The sequence below is a fragment of the Notamacropus eugenii genome, chromosome 2 (assembly GCF_028372415.1).
Source record: "Notamacropus eugenii isolate mMacEug1 chromosome 2, mMacEug1.pri_v2, whole genome shotgun sequence".
Lineage (NCBI taxonomy): Eukaryota > Metazoa > Chordata > Mammalia > Diprotodontia > Macropodidae > Notamacropus > Notamacropus eugenii.
Window position 1 is genome coordinate 442,771,489 of NC_092873.1, and position 25,501 is coordinate 442,796,989.

Here is a 25,501-nt window from a genome sequence, read left to right on the forward strand (position 1 = left end):
TAAAATTTTAAAGGCATCTTTAAAAAAACTATAAAGTGTGACTTTTCTAACATTTTAAATAAAGTTTTAATTTAAAATAATTAATTACATAAGAGGCTTGTCATCTACCTACAACATGAAAAAAGTCAGTATTTTTAAAACTAAAGGTAGGACATATAGTTTAATTATCTATAAAATCTTTGCTCATTTTCATCTGTACAATCATATATTTTAATACATAATATTGCTAAAAAACCAAAAGAAACAAACAGAAATTTTATACTTGGGGCTCTTCAAAACAGTGACAACTACATAAAAAATATTTGGGGAGTTCTAATTTTTAAAGATGTGTATTACTAGGCTATTAATAACTTAGATTATTCACATTAAATTATTTTCAATTCAAGTGGTCTCTATACTTTGATATTTGTCGCTATTCTCTGTCATGCTTCAAATGTAGATGGACAACTTCAATCCAATTTGGGTGACAGATCTATATTAAAGTCAATTTTATAAGTACATTACATCTATATTAACTGGTAAATATAGTGATTTAACAATACTATATAACATTTGTAGAAATTACTTTGCTTATAAACTATAATTTTAGAGTAGTACACAGCTTTGTTGAGCTTTGGGACTACTCGTTTATACAGATTGGTGGTACACGGTGAATTTATTCTTTAAATTCATTCTTAAAGATCATTATTTGGGCTCACTATTGAATGATGACTAACTTTACCATTTACCAACTTAACAGTGCTGAACTGAGGGAAGTTTTAAACTGAGTGCTGCAAATAAAATGCTTATGATATTACTCTAATAACTGAGCAATAGTTCTATCCAGTTCTTTTCTAATTGTAATCCCAAATGATTTTTTCATTTTAAATATTAAAAACAACTGTTCATATTTAAAGAAAAAATATATTTTTATATGAAAAACACATGCACATATGTATGTATGTATTTCAAAGTGCTCCTTTACCCTGGGAACTGATTTACAAATCTAAATGAATGAAAGAAACATTATTACATAGCCTGCAATATTTTATACATGTCATTTCTTATACATACAATATTTTGTATATATAACTAGAAATAAGATAAGTTTTCTTTTAACTAGGCATAAAAACTGATTTCTCCAATATGGGTGATCACACTGTCATTCTGGAAGAACAAAATATAACATGTTTTGCTTTGTATCTTTTCTCCCCCCACACTAGAAACTATACAGAGTGAAGTAAAAAGTGGAATCTATTTCCCTCTCCTAACTCTAAGACCTTCTATCTGGGCCAGACTTTGATATTTGCCCCTTGGCTGAGAATCCGTATATCCAACTTCACACTTAGCTCCAGTGAAGTAGCCCTGCAGGCAGGCCGACTTCAACGAACCACTAGTGGTATCATCATTAAAATCCTGCTGAAGGTCACCATGGTAACCGCCTGCTGAGGCTTCACTGCTGCACTCGGCATCTCCTAATCAGCTACCATGTGAAATGCAAATTCAGACAGTCTGAAAATTAGTCAAGAAGAATAGGGGATGAGGATGCAGATATGTGAAATATTCATGGGCTTCATGGAAAAAAGAAGACAGCATGAATGACACAACAAAGAACGGCCCCTGACATTCTCGCTCTCATTCTGCATTATTGTTCACACTCTACTGTATTTCTAGGCCTACAGTTCTGAAGTTGGTTATATGAAATGCCATATTTGTATTCTACCCCCAAAATAATAATTAAAAGTGGCTAATATAACATTAGCTGGGGAAAAAAATCATATAAAGATGTTACTTCTAAATTATTTTTAGATTCATGGTAAAAATCATTAAAACAACCCCTTATCAATTTTTAAGAATAGGGGAAATTATCACTAAGAATGCTATAAAAACTGAAGAATGATCTTTAATATAAATCAAATGTGAGAAATGGATTTACTGCATAGAAGCACAAGGTATATTTCAAGAGCACAAAGCTTCAGTGATGGTAAAGATATTTTGGGTTTCTGATTTCTGAGTATATACATACAGTCTTGGTTTTCTGCACTGAACAAAAACTACAATAGGCAGCCACTCATTTTTTAATGGAAAAAATAATGAGATTATATCACAAGTGAACATTATGATAACTTTAAATTTAAACTTTGTTATTTTCTACTTCCTTTTGTCAAAGATCTATGCTGCTAATCAGAACATGCAATAAGACTATCTTGACATCCCATGTACCTACTACTTTGAAGTAATCAAAGACTTAGCCAACTATACTTTAATCTTGACTTAAAACAACGTTTTTTTTTTGAACAGTGGTAAAATCATATTTAATTGTGTTACGTAAAATGTATGATATTGCATTAAACCTAAAATAAGTTATTTTAAGGTCTCTGAAACAAAGATACTAACATAATATTTAACATGAGAGAAATGACTATGTTTCGATTCTATTCCAACAATCATATGGAATTTTTCTCTTACAATAACATCACAACATCTCACAAAAGAAATCTGATTAAGAAGAAGGCCAGTGGTAAGACTGTCATCAAAGAAGAATGTAAAAATGTATGTCTGGGGTATGTAGAAAACAGGAGAAAAACTAATCTCTTCAAAAAGTTGGGGGGTAAAGGGGGTGCAAGGGCAAAAAAAAGTAACTTCTCTTTGCTGCAATCTTCTTAAACTACTATTGTCTGAGACAGAGAAGAGGAGGAATAAGCACTCTTAAAAGGGATAGCAAGACTGGTGGAGAGCTGTCTGTTAAACTATAACAAGGATCTAATGTTAATTTTACCCTTTGCTATGCATAGTGTGGTATAAAGAAAGCTCCTATTCTTGCCATACCTGGGAAGTAGCCAATGTATACTAGACCACATGCTGTGTTGTGCATCACTTTATGAATTGCAGAGTCAACTCTAACCAGTGAGTCTGAGAAAGAATGAAGGCTGTGAAAAGTGCTGCTTCTGCCACTGACGCCACTCACTGCCATCTCTAGAGAAAGTGTAACTTCTTAATAAAATGTAAAAGTTAGCAAAAGCAGGAGCAAAAGCAATAGCAGGAGAACACGTGGATTTGAAAATGACTTACTTCCTCTGAATAGTGATCTGAAGGAAGAGGTGGGTAGTCACATTGCTCTATCTTCTTACACAGAGAATACAAATTCATTTTGTCTCCATAGAAGGGACTCTGCAGTGCAGCCATCTGTGAAATACCCCAACAAAACTCATATGTTAAGATGGTAATTTGAAGTATGTATAATCAAACAGATTTAAAACAGTGGGGGAAAACTGTAACGTGGACTCTTAATTGAGAATTGCTTAAGTCCCAAATCTTAATTTATTTCAAAGTCAGGTAATGTAGATATACTTCTTTTTTTCACAACAATTACATTTTATTAGACATTTTCTCATCTGACAAAAACTAAATTTTGTAGTTAATACCTAGGCAATTTTTAGAAAAGGAAAATTATTAACATTTCAAAGTGCCTCTCTGGTAAATATAATGATTTAATAACACTATACAACCTATTAACAACTACATTACTATGGTGTATTTGAAGCATATGTTCAAATTGTAATAAGGTTAACAGTAAAAATTTAATCAAAATATGGCTAAGTCTAAAGATTAAGAAGAAATTAATTTTTACATGAGATAAGAAAGAACACCCTGGATGAAAAACGAGTCCACTTACACATACACACATGTGGTCTTAAAAATGTGTGCCTCATGAAAGCAAAACAAGAAACCCAATTTGAAGTAATTTCAAAATCTCTCCATTTTTCCCTTGGTAATATGTCAAAAAACACCAAACACTATATGGAAACTCAATTTAGAGGCACAGTGGCAATCTCAGCACCCACTGAAGTATTCTCCTCAGAAGAAATCTACTTGGAGAATGTCTAACTTTAAAGAAGACACTATTAAATATAACATTTATTTTAAGACCATGTTCTAACTTGACATTTAAAGTGCAAACAAGTACTCAAGTAAGTAGGCTTACAAACTAAAATTCAATTTAAAATGTTCCTATCCTGTTCGAAACCTTCTAAATCTTTGAACCGCAGCAGCATGAATGCAACACAGAATGCCATGCTGCCCCAAAGTCAGTCACCCTTTTCTACATGTGCTAATAAGTTTGATTTTGGAAGGACAATGTGTACATTCCCCAGACAGGCAGAGTGTGTGTGAAACACGCTAGTCCACGCTGTGCTACTCAGTGAGCTTCAGCAGGGACAGGACAAGCTGAAAATGGCTCTCATCTGTCTTGTGGTCCTCCAGAATCAGCTTTAACTCCTTCAGAGCCTTAGCATGAAGGGTAGCTGGGCTGGTCATAAAACATGAAATAAATTAAGAAATATTTCCTCTAACAGGTACTCCCTGAACTTAACTGTAATGATGAATACTTTCATATTAATTTAAGAAAATAGGAAACTATTGAGATGTCCTAAAACATGGAACATTGAACTCAAGAATTTCCTCAAAGCTAAACTATACCAGCAGCCATAACTTTTGGTTTAAACACTTTATCATAAAACAAAAACTAAAATGCCTTCTAAAAGTAAAATAAAGGCAAAAATTAAAGAATTTGGACGTATGTACAAATTTTAAGTAAAATGTATATATAGTCATTATCATATGCTAGGAGTTCATTATGGTATTTTTGTCTGAATACTGCAGTGTTAAAAAAAAAAAAGTCTGAACGTCCCCTAAGGAGTTAAAACAGGAATACTATATTTTCATGCATCTCCTGCTTTGACAGATGAAAAATGTCAACTGTCCTGTTTTTATTTTCAAGCTTTTGCACTATTCATCTGGTTCATTAGTGCATCTCGATGCTGCCCCTGACAGCTGCTCGCCCTCTCCTCCCAGCAGCTGAATTTTTCAGGCTAATTTGATCCTCCACACTGAGACGATCGCTAGAATGATTGACTTGCTCCCTGACCTCCAGGGTCTGACTTTCCTGATTAGTATTCTGGGGGTGTTTGAGGGACGAAAGCCCACTGTCTGTCTTCGGGGCTGGTGGCAGCTCTCTTTTTTTTTGAACTGTAAGCCACCAACCTACAACCCTGTAAGGATGCAATTGCTGCGCTGAACAATAAAGGAAATGTGTAAAACCTACTTTTCCGTGTAAAGGTCCGTGTAGCAAAAGCACAGCATCTTGATTTTAATTAGTAAAGTCTACTTTGTTGCATATCAATTAAAACTGCAACAGCTAGCTTTTTTGAGGTTTCAGGAATATTTAAAAGTCTAATTTTTTTAGTTTAAGGTACATTTTTTAAAAAAGGCTTCCTAGCTTTAAATTGTTAATAGTCAATCCTTAATAAGATCTTGTATAAAATGCTATCAATATGATGCTATATTCATTGATTTCTTTTTCAAATTAAATTTCTAGATAATGTTAATTAAAGTCATATTAAAACATATCTAAAGAGGAAGTACAATGTAAAGGTCAATTAGATCTTTATTAAAAAGTCACAACCCTAAACTACTTTTACTTGGAGAAAATATAAAAGTAACACAAAATGCAAAAATAAAATTAACACAATAAATGCTTCTAACTGTAAGGGGTACATACAATATGTAACACATTGATGGGAGGAGGTAGAGAGACTTGGTTGTCTTAAGGATATCATGCTTTCATTCTGATGAGCGTTTTAATTAGAGCATGCACTAAAAATGGGTCAGTGCCTCGGAAAAACCAAGGCAAAGTATGAAGGGTCTATTTCAGTTCTGAAAAGGGGGTGGGGGGGGGGTTAGTTTCACTGAACATAAAACATTATCTGAAACTTCCAGAAAACGATTATTAAAGTGCTAATATTACGCTTTTTATTTTCAACTTCATAAAAGAATAGACTCTAACCTTGTATGTAAACATTTACTTAAAACATACTTGTATGATTAGATGGTTTTAGACACTGTAGAGCAATGTTATTTAAAATTAAAATGTTGTATAATACTATACTATGGCTTTAAAGTATGACAAGTTATTTAAATATTATGCTAAATAATTTGCTAAGCTATATATCCTTTAAATAATTGGCTTTAAAAGATGACCCAGTCTGTTAAACTCAATACCCAAATCATCTAAAATTAGTATAATTTATCAAATTTCTTAAAGTAGTACAATTTATTTTCTATTCTGTTTCATAAAGCTATTTTTTATTAAAAAAATTAAATAGTACCATGCTTCGAGGGACATGAAACTTTTATTTAAACACTATTAAGATATCTTTAAAGGAATTTTTAACAGAAGCAAAATCAAAAGTAATAAACTTTTCAGGTGCCAAAAACAAAGAGCTAAAACCAAAAATTTTAATCCCTATGATAAAGACAAACTACATATACTTTTATTTTGTGTTTTGAGCACAATTTTAAATGCCCATCTTAAAGCTATTTCAAAGTATTGGTGAGACAATTTTGAAATGATATTCATATGTTATGCTAAGTCAGTTTTATATGAAATAGGATACAACAGACTAAGAAAATCATTTTTAGAAAACTCAACTTTAAAGTCCATATGGCTAATAGTTTTTTCTCTTTTGTATTTAAATTATGAAAGTAAATCCATGCATTAATTATTTTCTCTCATATTTTAATAGAAAAATTAAGAAACAGGTTATTTTCCATTTATCTTTCAAATGAAATATTTTAATATTCATGTGTTTAAATAAAATTATTTTTGGTATATTCTTTGAAATATTATATGTCACATAATGTGAACATTTTTAACTTGCTTTTCTCTTCCCATTTCTGATGTTTGGCAATATCTGTTTATATGACTGCCCCCTATATTTTAAAAAATCTTTTAATAATTCTACTTTACATTAGATGAAAAACTGGAAAGCAGTTCAGCTGTTTTTCCTAATAAAAAATATCAATAAAATGTCTAAAATGCACTCCCCGTACAGTCTATCCATTTACTAAATTAAACTCAAATTCAATTGTAAGTAAATGAATATCAACAACAGTCAAAACTAGTGTTATTTAGAAAAAGTATATCTATATTGAATGCTCAAGCATAAATTCCATAAGGAACAAAAATATACAGGATGCTTATAACTTTAATAAGTAAAGTCCTTTATGAAAACAAGTCAAGTTTTCAGAGATATTTATATTTTCAACATACACTGAAGTTACAAGTTAAAAATTAAATAGAAAGTGAGAAATAGTACATTTCATTCTTACGGCTGTTTAGAAAACTGTTTCTTGATGATTAAATGGGTAAATGGCAGCTAATATAATAAACAAAATATTAAATAAGTACCCCATTATAAGGGACTTGCAAAAAAGTAAAAGCAGATCAATATACCAGGCTTATTGGGTTTATCAGGGTTACCTCATATAGCAGACAGCCAAGAGACCAGATGTCAGATTTGAAGTTGTATCCATTTTCATGTATCCTTTCTGGAGACATGTAGTAAGGTGTACCCACTGGGGGAAAAATGTCCATAAAAACGAATAAGATTTAAAAATAAAGATGCAGATATACTTAAAGCACATGTGCCAACTAACTATATAATGACTCTAAAACTGTGATCTAAAGAAACTCAGACCACTGCTTTACAAGATTTCCTCTGGCTAAATACTTATTTTTCCTCTTTTCTTCCTCAACTCACAAAGGGAACACCATGTGAAAAACTATAGCATATAAAACACATATGTTTTCTTGGGTGGCAGTTATTTCAATTTACTTGCTTTTGATTGGTCTAGGCTTAACTCTAGTGAGTAAAACTCTAAAAATGGAGTAAACAAAATGCTGAATAAGGAAACTCAGATTCATTTCACGTTGACTTTATTTTTTCATTGAATACACATTTGGTTGAATACACATTTCATTGAATACACATCTGGAATAGTCAATAGCAATTTAAAGCAATTTAAATTTAATTTATCGAATTAAAAATAGTAAAATGTACTAAAATAAATCCTGCTTCTTAATTTTTGCCAAAAGTGAGACTGTATAAATCCAATTAGTCTTAGCTCTAACAAAAAAATGAATTACTGAGCAACTCACTGAAATGGTTTGTGCCTCAGTTGCAGATGGCTCTGGAGGAGAAACTGAGGCTGGTGACTTTGCACACAGCCCTCCCTCACTTAAATCCAATTAATTTGCAAGTCCTGGCATCACCTTCCTAATGTCATGATCCTCTTGAAGAACAAAGGAGAAACAACAACAGCCTCAGTTGCTCCATTTTAGGAAACTGAATATATGTACTTTAAAGGGATATGTGATGACATATGTCAAAGCTCTCCACAGTCTTTGGAGAAAAACACAAGAAAATACTATTTTTACAAAGACTTATTTTAAAAGATATGATAGTTGAACAGTTTTCCTGATTGAATTCCACATGTTTCTTTCCTTTAGTGTATTTTAATACTTGGTAAACATCAGTATCCAAATCAAAAGAACATATATCATTAGGTCACAAAAGTGAATCACTTAAGTAATTCCCAAAGTGAATATTTTATAGCTCAAACTGAGATGGCAATTATCTCACCCTCACTGGCCTAAGGGTTTGCCAGAAGAAGATCCCAGGGTGAGAACATCTGTGAGACCTTCTTGCTTGGGGCAAAGTATACTTAAATGTTTGGTCGATGTGGCTACTCATTCAAAGTAGGATATTTTTCTTTTCTTTTAGTTTTTAAGAGTTTTCTTACGTATTTACTATAATCCTAATGAGAATCTGAACCTCGTCACTGCAAAAAGGAGTTCTTCATTTGGGGAGAAAGGGAAAGAATCTTACCAACCATCAAATACTCTTCCAGAGAACTCCAAAGATTAACATTTAATTTTTTTCCAAGTGGAGAAATAAAAAAATAGGCCTAACACTTACAAGGTAAATGCACTATTTTGAATATTTTTAAAGTGCTTATAATTATTGCAAAAATTTATTGGAAGCCACTTTCACTAATAACATAATTAAGATATCCTATTGTTTATAATGAACAAGGAATGGTTATTTTTAACATGAAAATAGGACAAATGGATGTACAGACAGGAAAGCAACAGAGATGTGATTTTAATATTTTAAGAACACATTACAAAGGAAATAATCATTAAATTGACTACTTTTTACAACACTGGAGTTTTAAGATGTCATGTAAAATTGCCAACTTAAAAAAGCCTGACAGCAAACTTACAATAGCGTTTTTAAAAATACTTTTCTACCTTTGATTATCCTAAGAAATCAAGAGGTATCACACCTTGAAATTTCTTAATAGAAATTTTATTTATATTTTACATGAACCACAGAGTGTAGTCTTCAGACTGACTTTCCTCTTCCTTTTAAGCAAGGCAGAAGAGGTTTAACAGTAAACTGGCTCCGAACAGGTTACTTGTTTCAAGACATAAAGCCAGTAACTGGCAGTGAGTAATGTGCCAGAAAGAGGCTTCCCAGAATCCACAGGGGGCAGCTGAACACACTGAGGTTTGAGGTTCATAGTTTACCAAAAGCAAAGGTAATTTTAACCAGTAGCTCTGGGAAACCTGCTGATACATTAGGGGTTTGATGTGAGTGTGAAAGATTGATGATAGGGAAAAAGAAGAACAAATGCTAGCATTTTACAGAGTTTAGCCTTAGTATAGCACCTTAACTGCAACACAAACTGAACCCTCCAATGACCCAGAAGTGAAGAAGCAAAGAAAAAATGATGAGGAATTTTGCCTAGCTAAACTAAAAACAAAAACAAAACTCTTATCCCCATGACGAGAAGTCTGATGACGTTTCAAAAATTTACCAAACACCTTTACTATGCTACTGTGAACATCAATACTGGTCTCTTTTTCATATTAAATCATAAGGTATCTTCTTGTTCAATATAGGAACACATCTATAAAATGGTATTAATGAATAAGTCTGCTTAATACTAAAAATGTTACTTCCATAAGTCAATCTTTACTGAAATAAGCATGCTGCTGGAGACGAGGCTTAGATTTAAAGGGAAGTATGGCATTAAATAGGGACAACGGAAGAATGGAAAGGAAACATTCCCTCTCCTGCCATTTCATTTCCTTTAATTGCTACAAAACTGCACTCCAGGAGTTCTAGTCTATGGAGCCAGGGCCAACTGGCTCTGCAGAAAAGCACGCCATCACCACAGTTCTGATCACTAACTTCTTTAAGTAGCACCCAGCTGAACAAGAAAAGGGAGAGTGTGCTGAGTGACATGAATAGAAGTGAAAGCAATCATGCACATTACCATGTGCTGATTAAGCTGGAAGAAAACTGGCTGAAAAGAAACCCAAGATCATCCAGTCAAACCTTTGGCTACTTTATCAATCTTCAGTTCACAGAAAACTGGGATTGCAAATCTAGCTACTAGCAAATTCTTTTGTCCTTTCAAACAATAACACGGATAGCAGAGCACAAAGAACTAGAAACATAGTGTATGCCCATAAAGGGAAAAAGGAAAGGAAGGGAAGGAGGGAAGGAGGGAAGAAGGAAGGAAGGAGAATTTATTAAATAACTACATGCCAGGCACTTTGTCAAGTATTTTACAAATGTCATCTCGTTTGTTCCTCACAGCCGTGGGAGGTGGGTGTTATTTTTATCACCACTTTTAGTTGAAAAACTGAGGCAGGCAGAGATTAAGTGACTTGCCCAGGGTCATGCAGCTAAAGCGTGAGGGGGCAGATTTTAACTTGATCCTCTAACTCTAGGCCCAGCACTCAGTTCATTGTCCCACTGGCTGCCTCCTGAAAAGTAAATGAAGCAGCAGACTCTGGATCAAGAGGCCCTCTGGGAGATCCATGGGGAGATAATCTGTTTAACAGCAAAGTAACCTTGGGCAGAGCTAAACTGGTGGTGATTTCAGGGTGAGGCATATTAGATATAGTCTTTTATAACCTGTGAGGCTCCAGGTCTCCTTAACAACCAAGCAGGAACTACTCAGCGCTGTTGGGGTGTCCACTCTCACTTCCCCATTCTACTTTTTGGTCAGAAATGAATAATCAAATCAATATTACATTCCCATTGTTTTCTGTGCCAGGACTGACAATCTACTTTCCTATTCAGAATCTCTATCTTTATTGTCTCTAACACCTAGTTCAGAATTAGGCATGTAATAAATGCTTGTTGAATTGAATTCAACTGAGTTCAACTGCTTGTAGAACTGAATCTACATATCAAGAATAAAATAAATAACAAAATGTTGATTAAAAGAATAAAATAAGCACTGATTTTGTACAAAATGTTTGCCACAATCTCTTAAGCCAAATGAGTTGCGAGTGCTTGTGAATTTCTAAGCCAATGCGGAGGAAAGTAGTTGAAGACAGTTAATAACTCTAATAGGCTGCTACTCGAAAAAACCTCTGCCTATTTCCACAGTCTTCCTTAGTAAAGGCAACAATGATTGAATGGAGATGAATATTTACAAATAAAATGTTTTATTTTAGAATATATTCTAAATTCCTTATGTCATTGACACCAACTATTGCTAAAGATCAGTGAATAGCAAGTACTGTTTCTTTCTCTTAGATCATGCCTGGAAGGAGATGAAGTATGCAGTTTTGAACTCTCTGGGACATGCGTCATCTTCCCTCTGGTCATTTCCATACTGCTGCTGTTTCTCCACATATGTGAGTTAGGTCAGTCTTGTCATCCACCTCACCCCCACGTTCCATCCTTTGCCCAGGTTTCAAAAGTAATCATTAAAGTAACCAACCCTACCTTTACCTCTGCTTGTCCAAAGACTGCCTTAATGTTTCATTAGCTATCCCAGGGACATAACTTGTTTTCCCCAATTAAATGTAAGTTCCTTGAGGGAAAGGAAAATCTCTTTTTTGTATCTATCTCCAGTGATGAGCATAGTGCTTAGCAGACTTTGTAAGTGCTTAATATATAAATTTTATTCATTCATTCTTTTATAATTAAGAATCTAAGAAACTGTAAATATTACACACTCTAATACAATTCAATGGGACAAGCATAATAAATTTATGATCTATTATACATTATATATCATATATTATACATATAATAGGGCATAATATGTAGACTATAACATAAATAAAGAACATAAATATACTAATATAATAAATGGTATGAAACAGACTGCTTTTAATAAGATGTCAAAAAAAAGCATACTTACAATAATGCTTTCAAGGTAAGATTTACATGGCTTAAAATGAGGTAAAATCTTGTTCCAAAGGTTAAAAATACACTGTACAATTACACAAGTTGAGAGAAGATGGAAAGGCAAAAATAAATCAGAAGTGGTGAACCAGGCACAGCGGGGGTTGCTAACAGTGTTGACAGCAAACATATGCTGTCTTTTGAGGCCAAAAACATACTGAACTATGATAGTGTATAAGCCAAAGGAACATCTATGGAGTAGGAGAAAGGTGCTAGTGGAAGGTGTGGGGAAAACAAGCATGTGACCACAGGTGGCACCTGGCACAGAAAATGAAGCTGTTTGATGTCTGTTTCAAGAACGATAATTTTTCAAGCTGAAATCAGATAATATATCACACTTGGAAATAGTGTGGGGACCACAAATTGTACACTCAAGAGAATGCAGTGTGAAAATTTCGTATGGTGTTCATGCATGTGGCTCTATTGGCAATGTCACAAATTCAGACCAACAAAAGAAAAAAATTGTGTTGTCTGTCATAGTGAAGAGCTCTTCTATCATCACTAATTTTTCATTTTAAAAATTAAAAAGGATTTAGAACAATTATGCTAATTTTCTCACAAATAATTTCCAAGAATTCAGATAATCCATTAATATCAAATGATCCTATTCCATTTTTAAAAGGCATGTCTGGAATCCAGTCAATCTGTAAGCATTTATTAAATACATATTTTATGCGCTATGCACTGTGTTGGGTTATTTGTTGAGTACTTAACAAGGTGCCAGGCAATTTGCAATTTACAATGAAAGGTAAAAACAGTCTGCCCTCAAGGAGATTATATTCTAATGGGGAATAAAGCATGTAAACAGCTAGGAATTTACAAAATATATACAGAGGCCACAGAAATAATCTGAGAGAGGAAGACATGTGAAGGTTGAAGGGACCAGAAAAATCCTTCTGAAGAAGATAGGATTTGAAATGAGTAGTGAAAAAAGTCAATGAAACTAAAAGGCAGAGACGAGAAGGGAGTCCCTAGCTCCCTTATCATTTCACTGAGTGAGCAGTGCCAATCTTCAGCTTTGGATCACTCCCAGTATCTAATGATTGGTGTTGAACAAAGATGGAGAAAATCAAGTAGCCATTCTGCCTGGGTCCGCTACATATTTACATCACACAACCTCATCTGGGCTTTAGTGCTGCTAGGCTATCCTACTACATCTCTCTCACTAACTCACTATCCAACTCCACAGAGACTCTTTCAAACGTTTTCATCCCTTTTTAAGACTATCATGGTTCCCTCTTCACCCCTCGACTGTAGCCAAGAACCTTGACTCAGATTTTATAAGGAAAATGAGAATGTTTTGCTTTACATTAAGTCAAAACTTATCTCCTGTAACTCCTACCCAGCAGTCTTAGTTCGGGTACTATACATTTACAGATAAATGCAAATAAAGATAAAAATACAGATAAATGTAAATAAATTTTAAAAAATATATCACACTTGGAAACAGTACAGGAACCACAAATCGTACACTCAAGAGAATGCAATATCTATTTTTTAATCATGCTCATGCATGTGCTCTATTGACATGCTAGTCCTTTAAACATTTGAAGGCAATTATTATGCTTCCACCTAGCTTTTTTCCCCCCTTTAAACACTGATAGCTTCTTCAAGAATTATCCATGTGACATATGACTCTTACCATTCTGGTAACTCTCCTCTGTATATACTTTTTGTCAATATTCTTAGGTAACCAGACAACATACTTTTATAATGCAACAAAAATTAAATTCAATTTTGCAGAAATAATTTATCTCAGTCATACTAAGGGCTTATAATAACAAGCTCATGGTAAATTAATGTTGTTTTCATTTGGACAGTTCAGAAAGTTCTCTAGATCCTGTAATAGTACATTTCACTTAAAAAAATAAAATACAATTATAGTGAAGGTGGATTTATTTAATGTCTTTTAGATTTAAAAAAAATCATGGATGGAGCAATTCCAGATATCCAAGTCTTAGTGAAGGTTTTGGCTTGTTGGCTTAATTTGGTCTGAACTAGAAAAGGAGACTAGATCAAGGAGAGCTGAGCTGAGCCTCTCTCTTCTGGGTGTTTTTGCTTTAGAGGTGGAAAAAGAGCAAAACCTTCCGGAATACAGTCATATGGTAGAAAAATGTCCAATGGAAGACATTCTCAAGGAAAGACTGATTGTACTATATGGTAAATTTTCCTCCAGAGGACAAAAGGAATTGGACGGAATCTGTGTTTTGCTCTTATCAGTACTAGCCATTGTCTTTACCACAAACTTTGATTATCTTGTAGAAATCTCTGTGTAATAACTTTTCCATTTAATGTGACTAGAACAGCATTATAATATACTAGGTGACCTCGGATAATAAAGATTTCATTCCACAATTTGTACATCCAAGGTAATGGATGGCAGTTAGAAGTGGTGAGAGGTGCAGGCAAATTAGCTAAACTGACAGAAAGGCAACAAAGGACTGGAACATATTAATCAGTAGGATTAATTCAGGGTGCTTTAAGGGCAGAAGACTAGGCAGTTAGGTAGCTCAGTGGATAGAGCCTGGGCCTAGAGCCAAGAAGACCTGAGTTAAAATCTGGTGTCAGACTTTTAATAGCTGTGTGACCCTGGACAAGTCACTTAACCCTGCTTCAGTTTCCTCATCTATAAAATGAGCTAGAGAAGTAAATGGCAAACTAATCCAGTATCTTTGCCAAGAAAACCTCAAACAAGGTCACAAAAAGTCAGGCATGACCAAAACCACCGAACAACAAAAAACAGAAATTTAAAATTCTATACTGAGGGTAGAAAAACTAGGATGACTTATCTACCAGAGATTAACCCCCAAAGAAATTAGAGGCAGTTAGTAGATTAAGAAGTAGACCAGATGTCAGGGATCATTCTCCAAGCAGACCTAGCAACAAGACAGTTGTGCAGGAATTTTTCAAAGGTTGAGCTTGAGGGAAATGATCCTATTAGCATTTTTAAAAGTATGGATATATCAGTTAGGGAGTTCAATAATGGGATAGAGCTTCACTATATTTTATGCTAACTGGGACACTTGAAGTTCCCTGAATATACTTTGCTTTGTTCAAGTTGTTTCATTCTTTAGAATGTTGTTCTCTCCATTCTTCTTGTTCAAACTCTACCCATGTTTCAAAGCCCAAAGGCACTTCATCCAAGATTCCCTTCTCTCAAAACATACTTCTCATCAAACTCAGAAGTGACACAAAGCTGAGAGGGTGTCATCTAACACAGTGAATGGAAGAATCAGTAACCAAAAGGATTTTTAGGATAAAACACTGAGATGAATCTAACAAAGTAAAATTCAGTAACAATAAATATAGTCTTGTATTAAGGTATGGAGATTAAGGTATGGTGTTATTCTGAAAAAAATGTTTTAGTGTACTGCAAGAATAATATGAATTAAGAATACAATATGACAGACCACCAAAAAATTTGATCTTGGGATAGATTAAATGTACAAATTAAATAAATAAATAAAGATAGATCTTGGAATAGATTCCACAAAAGTCATACAGCACAGTGGCGATACAATATAGGTTTAGGGATATGGTACTTAACTTGTAATCAGGAACACTTGGGTTCAAATTTTACCTTTGAAACTAGCTCTGCAACCCTGGGCAAATCATTTAATCTCTCAGTGCCTCAGTTTCCTCATCTGAAAAATAAGGGCATTAGATTTATTAATGGCTTCTAAGCTCCCTTCCAGCTCTAGATCCATGATCAATTGATAATCTTGCTGTACTCTGCCTTCATCATTCCTCCCTGGTCAGTTCTGGGTTGTTAAGAGTTTAAGAAGGTTACTGATGAGCTAGAGAGTGTCAAGATAAGGGCAACCATAATGGTGAAGGGCTTTGGATACATGACATATGTGGACTGGTTCTCAAGGCATTTTTTTTATTGCTATTGCTGTGGTTCTTGAGTGATTTCAGTTCAATTCTTCATGACTCCATTTGGGGTTTTCTTGGCCAAGATACTGGAGTGGTTGGCCATTTCTTTCTTTAACTACAGGCATGTTTAACCTGTAGAAAAGAACACACAGGAAGGGCATAATACCTGTTTTCCAATACTCTAAGGTCTGTCATGTGGAAGAGAGGACAGACTTGTTCTGTATGGCTCTAGGGGACAATAAAGGAAGTTGCAAAAAGGCAAATTTGGGGATGATGTCATGAAAAACTTCCAAACAAACAGAGTTCTCCAAAAGTGGAGCTGCCTCAAAGGGAGTACACTACCATCTTTGGAGGTACTAAGTAAGTTGTAGCTAGGATTCCTATCTGATTAGATCGGACTAGATGACTGATGAAGTCTCTTCCAACTTTCAGATTCTATGATCCTGATGGCACTTACCACATAGGAACACAGATTCAGATTCTGCCATATAGTTATTTCTGCATCATTCCTTACTTACCCCCAGCCCCCACTAAATTATAGATTTCTTAAGAGCAGGTAATTCATCTATTTATTTTTATATCACTCCCCGCCAACTCCAAGCAGCTACTTTGTATAGATAGAAGGTACTCTAGAAATATTTGTTGGAAAAAATGAGTAAAACAAAGAAATAAGGACAAAAGCAAACTTCTAAAAAATCATAGGATGAAAGAAATATTTTGAAAAAATACCTGGGGTTTTTAGTTAGGTTTAATATGAGTATCACCAGACACCTTCTCTTTACCAATAATGCTAAATGGAGTTCTAGATGACATACTCTCAGTTTCGGGGATGGTATAAAATTTGAAGGGATAGAGTCTAGGTCAAAAAGATCTTGACTGGCTAGAAAATTGAGGAGGCTAATGTATCATGAGGCCAAGATGTTTGAAGGAATATCAATACGATGACATCTATAAGGATGACAGCAAAAATTAGGGAAGAAATAAGGACTACAAGCTTAGACACTGAAAGTCTTGAGAAAGAGAGACTGGTCTGAAGGTTAGAAAAAAATTGCAACTGGAATTTGGTCAGAGTAATATAGACAGAAAGAATGAACTTCAAAGAAGAAATTTACGAACAACAGTGGTGGACAAAATATTTGGAAGGGACAGAGTAGAGCAAAAGGAGTATGTATCTCACCTCTCATTTTTTGCTTTCTGAAGGGGAAGGAGGGATGGGAAAAAGAGCAAACAGCAGTAGAATTGGTGGCCGGGGATGAGACAGCTCCCAGAACAAGTCTAGCTGCCATGAGTACAACATGACAATAATAATAGTTGATATTTCTTTAGTACTTCGAAGTCTGCAAACTGCCAAATGTGTGAGAGAAACAGATCTAAGATGAAAGAGTCTGTTAAAAACAGAGTAGGGCTTCTAGAGAGCACAGTGGTTAGACAAAGTAGTAAAACACTATGGATGATGACTTTTGATTTGTGTGTAAATGGAATTTAAATAAGGTAGAGATGCACAAAGTCCTGGGCTTCACTCTCTCTCCAAAGTCATCACAGTCCAGTGGCAGGACAGAATCAAGACAACTGGTGATGACTCAAGATGCAGTGGATGACCATGGCATGCTACTCCACAGCACCTGCTTCAGCTGCCTTCATTGTCATTGGAACAAATTGTTCTCATCTGCCCATTCCACTAGGGGAAGTTTTCACATGCTTGGGGTAGACACCCCCCTAACTCACCAATGGCTTTGAGACCCCTTGGTTAACCTCAACCGGGTTTAGCGCATATCTGCTGAAATGGTTTACCAGGGTGTGGCCACTGGGCATGCTGCAGCTTCTTGGAGACATAGGTGAGAGTTGGATTGAACAAGTAGGCACCAGAGGTGAAAAGCATCCCTGAAAAGGGCTCGGCAGCCATCATATCAGAGGTACTAGTCTTCCCTGAACACACCCTACACCCCAGGCAAAGTGGTAAATAGCATTTGGTTCTATTAAGTATATTATTCTTTGACTATAGGGGCTGAATCTGTGACTTTAATAACAACAATAATAATAATAGTTAACATTAGAATATCACTAAATCCTAGGCACTGTATGTAATAAGTGCTTTACAATTATTACCTTATAAATATTAATCCTCACAACAACCCGGCAAGATAGGTGCTATTATTATTCAAAAAAGCTCAAGGACTTAACATTTAGAAACAGGCTTGGAAATCTACTTTAAAAAGTGAAATATGGGGGGAGGAGCCAAGATGGCGGAGTAGAAAGATACACATATGCTAGCTCCAAAACCACAGCCCATAAAATACCTGTAAAGAAGAACCCCCAACAAATTCGGGAGCAGCAGAAGCCACAGAACAATGGAGCGGACGAGATTTCTGTTCCAGAGAGACCTGAAAAACCAACATGAAAGGTCTGTTGCACCCCAGACCCAGAGCAGAGCCCAGCCCTGTCTTGGCCGCACAGCAGCGAGGGGAGCAGATCCGAGCAAGCTTCAGGGACAGAATCTCCAGCAGCTGGGCAGGTCCCTCCATCCACAGGGGCCAAAGGTCAGTGAGAGGGTCTTTTCAGCTCCTTGAGAGGGGCTTGGGGTGTCCCCATAACTCAGGCCCCCTCGGGAGGCAGGCACAGAGGTGGCAGCAGACAGGGGCTCCCAAAGCAGGCAGGAGCTCGGATCCCTTGTCGAAGGTCTCTGCATAAACACCCTGAGGGAACTAAGCCCCTTGTGATGGCCCTGCCCTGCCCTGAGCACCTGAATTTAATCTCACACTGAATAGCAGCCCTGCCCCCACCCAAAGCCCTGAGGCTGGGAAGCAGCATTTGAATCTCAGACTCCAAGCCCTGGCTGAGCAGATCTGGAGGCGAAGTAGGGGTGGAGAGGACACTCAGAAGTCAAGCGCTGGCTGGGAAAATGCCCAGAAAAGGGGGAAAAAAAATAAGACCATAGAAGGTTACTTTCTTGGTGAACAGGTATCTCCTCCCTTCCTTTCAGATGAGGAAGAACAATGCTTACCATCAGGGAAAGACATAGAAATCAAGGCTTCTGTATCCCAATCATCCAAAATAAATATTCAATGGGCTCAGGCCATGGAAGAGCTCAAAAAGGATTTTGAAAATCAAGTTAGAGAGGTAGAGGAAAAACTGGGAAGAGAAATGAGAGAGATGCAAGAAAAGCATGAAAAGCAGGTCAACACCTTGCTAAAGGAGACCCCAAAAAAATGCTGAAGAAAATACCACCTTGAAAAATAGGCTAACTCAATTGGCAAAAGAGGTTCAAAAAGCCAATGAGGAGAAGAATGCTTTCAAAAGCAGAATTAGCCAAATGGAAAAGGAGGTTCAAAAGCTCACTGAAGAAAAGAGTTCTTTCAAAATTAGAATGGAACAGATGGAGGCTAATGACTTTATGAGAAACCAAGAAATCACAAAACAAAACCAAAAGAATGAAAGAATGGAAGATAATGTGAAATATCTCATTGGAAAAACAACTGACCTGGAAAATAGATCCAGGAGAGACAATTTAAAAATTATGGGACTACCTGAAAGCCATGATCAAAAAAAGAACCTAGACATCATCTTTCATGAAATGATCAAGGAAAACTGCCCTGATATTCTAGAACCAGAGGGCAAAATAAGTATTCAAGGAATCCACCAATCACCGCCTGAAAGAGATCCAAAAAGAGAAACTCATAGGAACATTGTGGCCAAATTCCAGAGTTCCCAGGTCAAGGAGAAAATATTGCAAGCAGCTAGAAAGAAACAACTCAAGTATTGTGGAAATACAATCAGGACAACACAAGATCTAGCAGCTTCTACATTAAGGGATCGAAGGGCGTGGAAATTAAGTGGTGAGAAATATATTGGGAGGAGAAAGGGAGAAATGGAATGGGGCAAATTATCTCTCATAAAAGAGGCAAGCAAAAGACTTTTTAGTGGAGGGAAAAAGAGGGGAGGTGAGAGAAAAACATGAAGTTTACTCTCATCACATTCCACTAAAGGAAGGAATAAAATGCACACTCATTTTGGTATGAAAACCTATCTTACAATACAGGAAAGTGGGGGAGAAGGGGATAAGCAGGGTCAGGGGGATGATGGAAGGGAGGGCAATGGGAGGAGGGAGCAATTTGAAGTCAACACTCTTGGGGAGGGACAGGATCAAAAGAGAGAATAGAAGCAATGCGGGGCAGGATAGGATGGAGGGAAATATAGTTAGTCTTACACAACACGACTATTATGGAAGTCATTTGCAAAACTACACAGATATGGCCTATATTGAATTGCTTGCCTTCCAAAGGGAATGGGTGGGGAGGGAGGGACGAAGAGAAGTTGGAACTCAAAGTTTTGGGAACAACTGTCAAGTTCTGTTCTTGCTACTCGGAAAAAAGAAATACAGGTAAAGGAGTATGGAAAGTTGTCTGGCCCTACAGGACAAAAGAGAAGATGGGGACAAGGGAAGGGAGGGATGATAGAAGAGAGGGCACATTGGTGATAGGGGCAATTAGAATGCTTAATGTTTTGGGGTGGGGGAGAGGACAAATGGGGAGAAAAGTTGGAACCCAAAATTTTGTGAAAATGAATGTTAAAAGTTAAATAAATAAATTTGTTAAAAAAGTGAAATATGCATGCCAGTAATCTGGCATAATAAAGATAGTAGTTATCACAATAAAAATGTCTTGTAGCCAACATAAAATAATGCTAGAATTTCTAATATATGTTTTCAAATCCTATAAAATGGAACAAATAATTATTACATTAGTTTTTCGCATATTTGTCCAAACTAGAGTCAGATACCTTTCCCTTAACACCTTGTTGATGCCAAGTCAACAAACATTTATGAAACACCTACTGTGTGAGACAATGTGCTAAGCATTAGATGATAAAGCCTGCCTTAGGGTGGTGTCAGAGGAAAGAAGGGTAAATAAAGGAGATGTTAAGAAGATACAACAGGCAAGATCTGACAACTGTGTGGATGGAACATGGGTGGGAGGAAAATGAAACAGAGGACAGATAGTGAGGACTCAAGAACGACACCTAGGTTGTTAGGACTGGATGACCGGGAGAGTGGGGATGCTTTTAATAATAGTAGTAAAGAGAGGAAGAAGGGAAGGTCTTACAGGAAAGTTAAGGAGTTCAGTTTTGAATATGCTGAACTTAAACATCTTTGGGACACATAATCTTCCCCAGTGCCTATCCGCCTATCCTATTCTACCATCTCTGCACAACAGAGAGGCAAGAGTCACCAACGAATAGGATATAGAATACAAAGCAAGAGCTCTTTTGAGAAAGACCTTAAATACTAAACAGAAAAATCTCATTTTATAGACGTTCACCTAAAAAAATTTTGCATGCCTCATCATCACACAAGTCAATATCTAAAACTGGCAAAAAGTACTGATTTGTGTTTTGAGGATAATAACTCACACTGAAATAGTATTTTTTATATTTTAAATATTATCAAATAGTATTGTAAGCATAATAAATCACTGAAATCTTATTTCATTTTTATTATTATATTTGGTATCAAATCACTATCTACATTGCTTAAGAAAATAAAGACTACTGTTAATTTAACTTGAATTCACTTCACAATCTGCAGAATTGTAGTAGGAATCTCTTAAGATATTTTGCTTACAGTATAAAGATAAGATATATTTTTTTCTTGACTACAAATTAGAATTTGCTAAAGTAATAAATATATATTTTTCTTTGACTAACCTTAGACTAAATATAATATCAATATGTAATGAAATGTGTAAATGTCATATCTTCTAGGCAAAAAAGATTATCATAAAGGAAAACATTTTTTAAAAAAAGACTTTACCTTTAGAAACAGGTTTGGAGATCTGTTTTAAAAAGTAAAATATGTATGCCAGTAAGGTGGTATGATAATGATAGCTATCACAATAAAAATATCTTATAGCTACTATAAAATAATGCTAAAATTTCTAACCCGTTTCCAAATCCTGTAAAATGGACCAAATAATTATTACATTACAGTTTTTCACAGATTTATTCAAATTGTAATTTCTCTTGATAATTTCATCCAGGATTTTTGCTGAATCCAACGAACCAAAGCTTTTAAGTATGTCTCATAATTTAGTATTCAATGTTTTTTGCTTTTATCAAATAGCTTAATTTAAAATTATTCTGTTAGCACATTTATGCCAAACTTTAAGGACAAGAGAAAAGCAAAGATAATGACTGACTTGTATTGTCCCTGCTTGAATGTATTTTTTTCCTCAAATAAAATTTCTAGAATGAGAGAGGCTTAACGGTCACACAGATAGGTAGGATTTGAACTTCTGCTCCTCCTGACTTCCCAAGACTAGCACTAATATCCTCTTAAGTTTTCTAGATTGATGTTTCCTCATGTAGAAAATGATAGATAGTGAAGAGATGGTTAGACTTGGAAATCAGAAGACTGGGGTCTGAATCCTGCCCATGACAAAGTTTACTAACTGTGTTAACCTTGGCAACTCACTTAATCTGTCTGAGTTTCAGATTCCTTAGCTATAAAAATGAGGGAGTTAAATTCAATGACCTGTAAGGTTCTCCCTTCCATCTCTGAATCTATGAATGGATGATTTCTAAAGTCTTTTCCAGCTTTAAATTAGTCATGATAATTCTGTATTTTTTTAAACCTAGCTTTGGTAGCAGAAAACCTGTTTCTGAATCTCACTTATTTACTTACTATCTAGAGCAAGTACCTTTCCTCCCTTGTTTCTTTACCGTAAGTGGTTAAGGTTCCTGGCAAACTCTAAAGCCTTTGACTCCCTTCGCTGTCTTCTTTTCCTTTCCTCCATTACCCACAGATCTCCCACTCAGAATAGTCCAGATTAAAACAGTCCACTTAGGGCCTCTGATTCCTTTTGTTTCTCTGACTGCATTAACAGTAGTCTGTTTGCTCAGTGTCACTATGTCACAGCCACTCATCCAGCTTCTTCAAATTCCCAGACCTGACTAGATCAATAAAACTATCCTTAATTGCAAATGAGGGATGCTTTGTTCTAGACTATGGATAAACTGGTATGGCAAGTCACACCTTTTTGTAGTCAGTCCTCATTACTGTCCCAGAATGTTTCTGACCAGGGGGGAGAGCAGGTATTGTCCAGTCCCCGGAATACTTGATTACGTGCACCTCCTAGTTAGTTGGTCAGAGTTGCCTTCAATCTACCATTTCCAAAGAACAATAGCAACCATGCTTCTAATAACAGCTCACATTTCTATAGTACCTTAAAGTTTAAAGCAATTTCCACCCCAATTCCCCCCCCAAAAGCCCTTTAAGGGAGGCAGTGTATGGAATATAATGCCCATTTCACAGATGAGCAAACTGAGGGCTATGGAGGAAGATGTGACTTGACCTGGGTCCATAACTAGGAAGTTTTAGAACCAAGCCTTCTGACTCAAACTCCAGTCTTCTAATACAGCACCTTTTCTCTAGGAACACAAGTAATTTTCCTCAATTTAAAGACTAGGAATATAGGATCACAGATTAAGAGTTAGAAGGGTCCTCAGAGCCCAAAGAGTCCAAAGATTCCAACTCCTTCATTTTTCAGATGAGGACACTGAGGCCCAAAAAAATTAAGTGACTTGCCTAAGGTCACAAGATCACAGAGCCAGAAAGAGCTGGAAAGGACCTCATTTAGGCCCTCCATCATCGAGAAGTTAGAAAGGACCTCATCTAGATCTCCCGGCAAAGAGAACTGGAAAGAGCCTAAACTCCCTCACTTTACAGATAAAAAACAGAGCCCAGGGAGGTCTAGTGACTTGCCCAAGAGCACACAACTAGTAAGAATCAAAGCAAAGTTTTGAAGAAAGGTCTTGGACGCCAGAGTCTGGACTGCACGGTATCATGCTGCTGCCTCTGGATCTATTGCTCAGGAAAGAGTCAGGCACTGTAGGCTGGTCCTTCTGCTGTGAAAGCTTTCTGCACATTCAAACATAACTATACTTTGATATTCCAGGTGTCTCAGTGGGGTTTATTACAAGGACTATAGATTTCTTCTCCTCTACCTTTCTCCTGCTTTTTGCCACCATTTCCATTTTGACCACCATTTACGTCAGGTCAGGCTTCATGATGCTTATCAATATTCAGGGATACCATAGACAGGACTTGCCCTTCGGTACAGGTCTGACCAAAAGATCACAGAAAGTTCTTGCACTGCTGATCCAAAAGAGGAAATTTACTTCAGCTCTTCAATTTAGAGCTCTTATGAACCTTAGAAACCATCTTGATCATCCCCATCTTTTTACAGGCAAGGAAACTGAGGCCTGGATAAGGGAAATGATTTGCCCAAATTTGCCTAAAGTCACCTAACTACCATGTGGCAGAGCCAGGATTCAAACCCACATTCCACACCTCTAAATTCAACCCTCTTTTCACAGTATCATGTTTTACCATCCCCATATGACAAAGATAAAACTGAAGTTGAGAAGCTTATTTGGCAGACATGAGGAAAATCTAGAGAGGGAACATAAAGTTCCTAGAGGTGATACTTAATAGGCATAGCTGTCTCCAAATACCTGAAGAGCTGTCATGGGAAAGAGGGATCAGACTTGTTCTGCCTGGCTCCAGAGGGAAGAACTAGAAGCAATGGGTGGAAGTTGTGGAAAGGAATATTTAGGCTTGATATAAGGAGAAATCTGCTAACAATTAGAGTTATCTAAAAGTATCATGATAGTGAGTTCCCGTGTTTTGGAAGTGGTCAAGCAGATGCTGTCTACATGTCAAGTACTGATAAGAAGGAATTCTTTTTCCAATACAGGATAGACCAAACAGTCTCACTTCCACCACTAAAATTCTTTGATTCTGAGTATCACCAAGTATCTATATCAACAAATTGATATTAGATGGTCTTAATGAAAATGACAGACTAAATTCAATTTTTGTTTATTCAGCAAACAAACCAAACATTTATACAAAGTTTACTATATGCTGGGGGTGGAATCTAACGTGCAGTGATCTCCAGTGATGTGAGTCATTCCTCTAACAGATTGAAAACCTTTGCACATGCACCCATCCTCAAGTTCCTGTCCACATCTTCTCATCAACTTATCAGGCAAGTCAGTGTAGTTGAAGCAGCAAGGAACCCTGGGATGAGTTAGTAGGTAGAATGTCCCTGATGGGTCAAACACCTTTCTATCAGCCCCTCAGACCCTGCTGGAGACAGTGTAGGGCCCTGAGGCTAACAACCCTGAGAGTAAAACTGTCCCCATTCTTTCTCCCTCCCTGTTTCTGACTTTTCTACTCTGCTTACAATCCAGACCCTGAAGTCATAAGAGAGAGTAGTTTATGAAGAAGGAGTCAACCTCCCTCCCCACCAAAAATACCAAATATCAAATAAAGGATACTCATCAGCCAGTAAAGCCCAAATGCCCCCCAGACCACTGACCCTGCTTCTAGCCCAAAGTCCTTGATACTGCCAAATAGTACAACATCTAAAACAGCATTAACAATTCCTGGACTCGTCACTGTCTCTCACCTCCCATATTCAAACTCTTGCTGAAACTTGCCGATTTAACCTTTGATACATCTCTCAAAC

General features: G+C 36.2%; 1 protein-coding gene across 6 annotated transcripts in view; it reads right to left on the bottom strand.

Annotated features, from left to right (window-relative positions):
* The window catches only part of NEK7 (NIMA related kinase 7), a 203,750-nt gene that overhangs the window by 18,434 nt on the left and 159,815 nt on the right, over window positions 1-25,501 (bottom strand). For 5 of the 6 annotated variants that reach the window (XM_072648296.1, XM_072648294.1, XM_072648292.1 and 2 more), the window contains 2 exons: window positions 7,301-7,395; window positions 3,052-3,165 (listed from right to left, as the gene is read on the bottom strand). In XM_072648296.1, the coding sequence (XP_072504397.1) occupies window positions 3,052-3,165; window positions 7,301-7,395 (209 nt within the window). Of the gene's footprint in view, window positions 1-3,051; window positions 3,166-7,300; window positions 7,396-12,774; window positions 18,356-25,501 lie in introns of those variants that run through there. The other variant, XM_072648297.1, reaches the window with a different exon arrangement.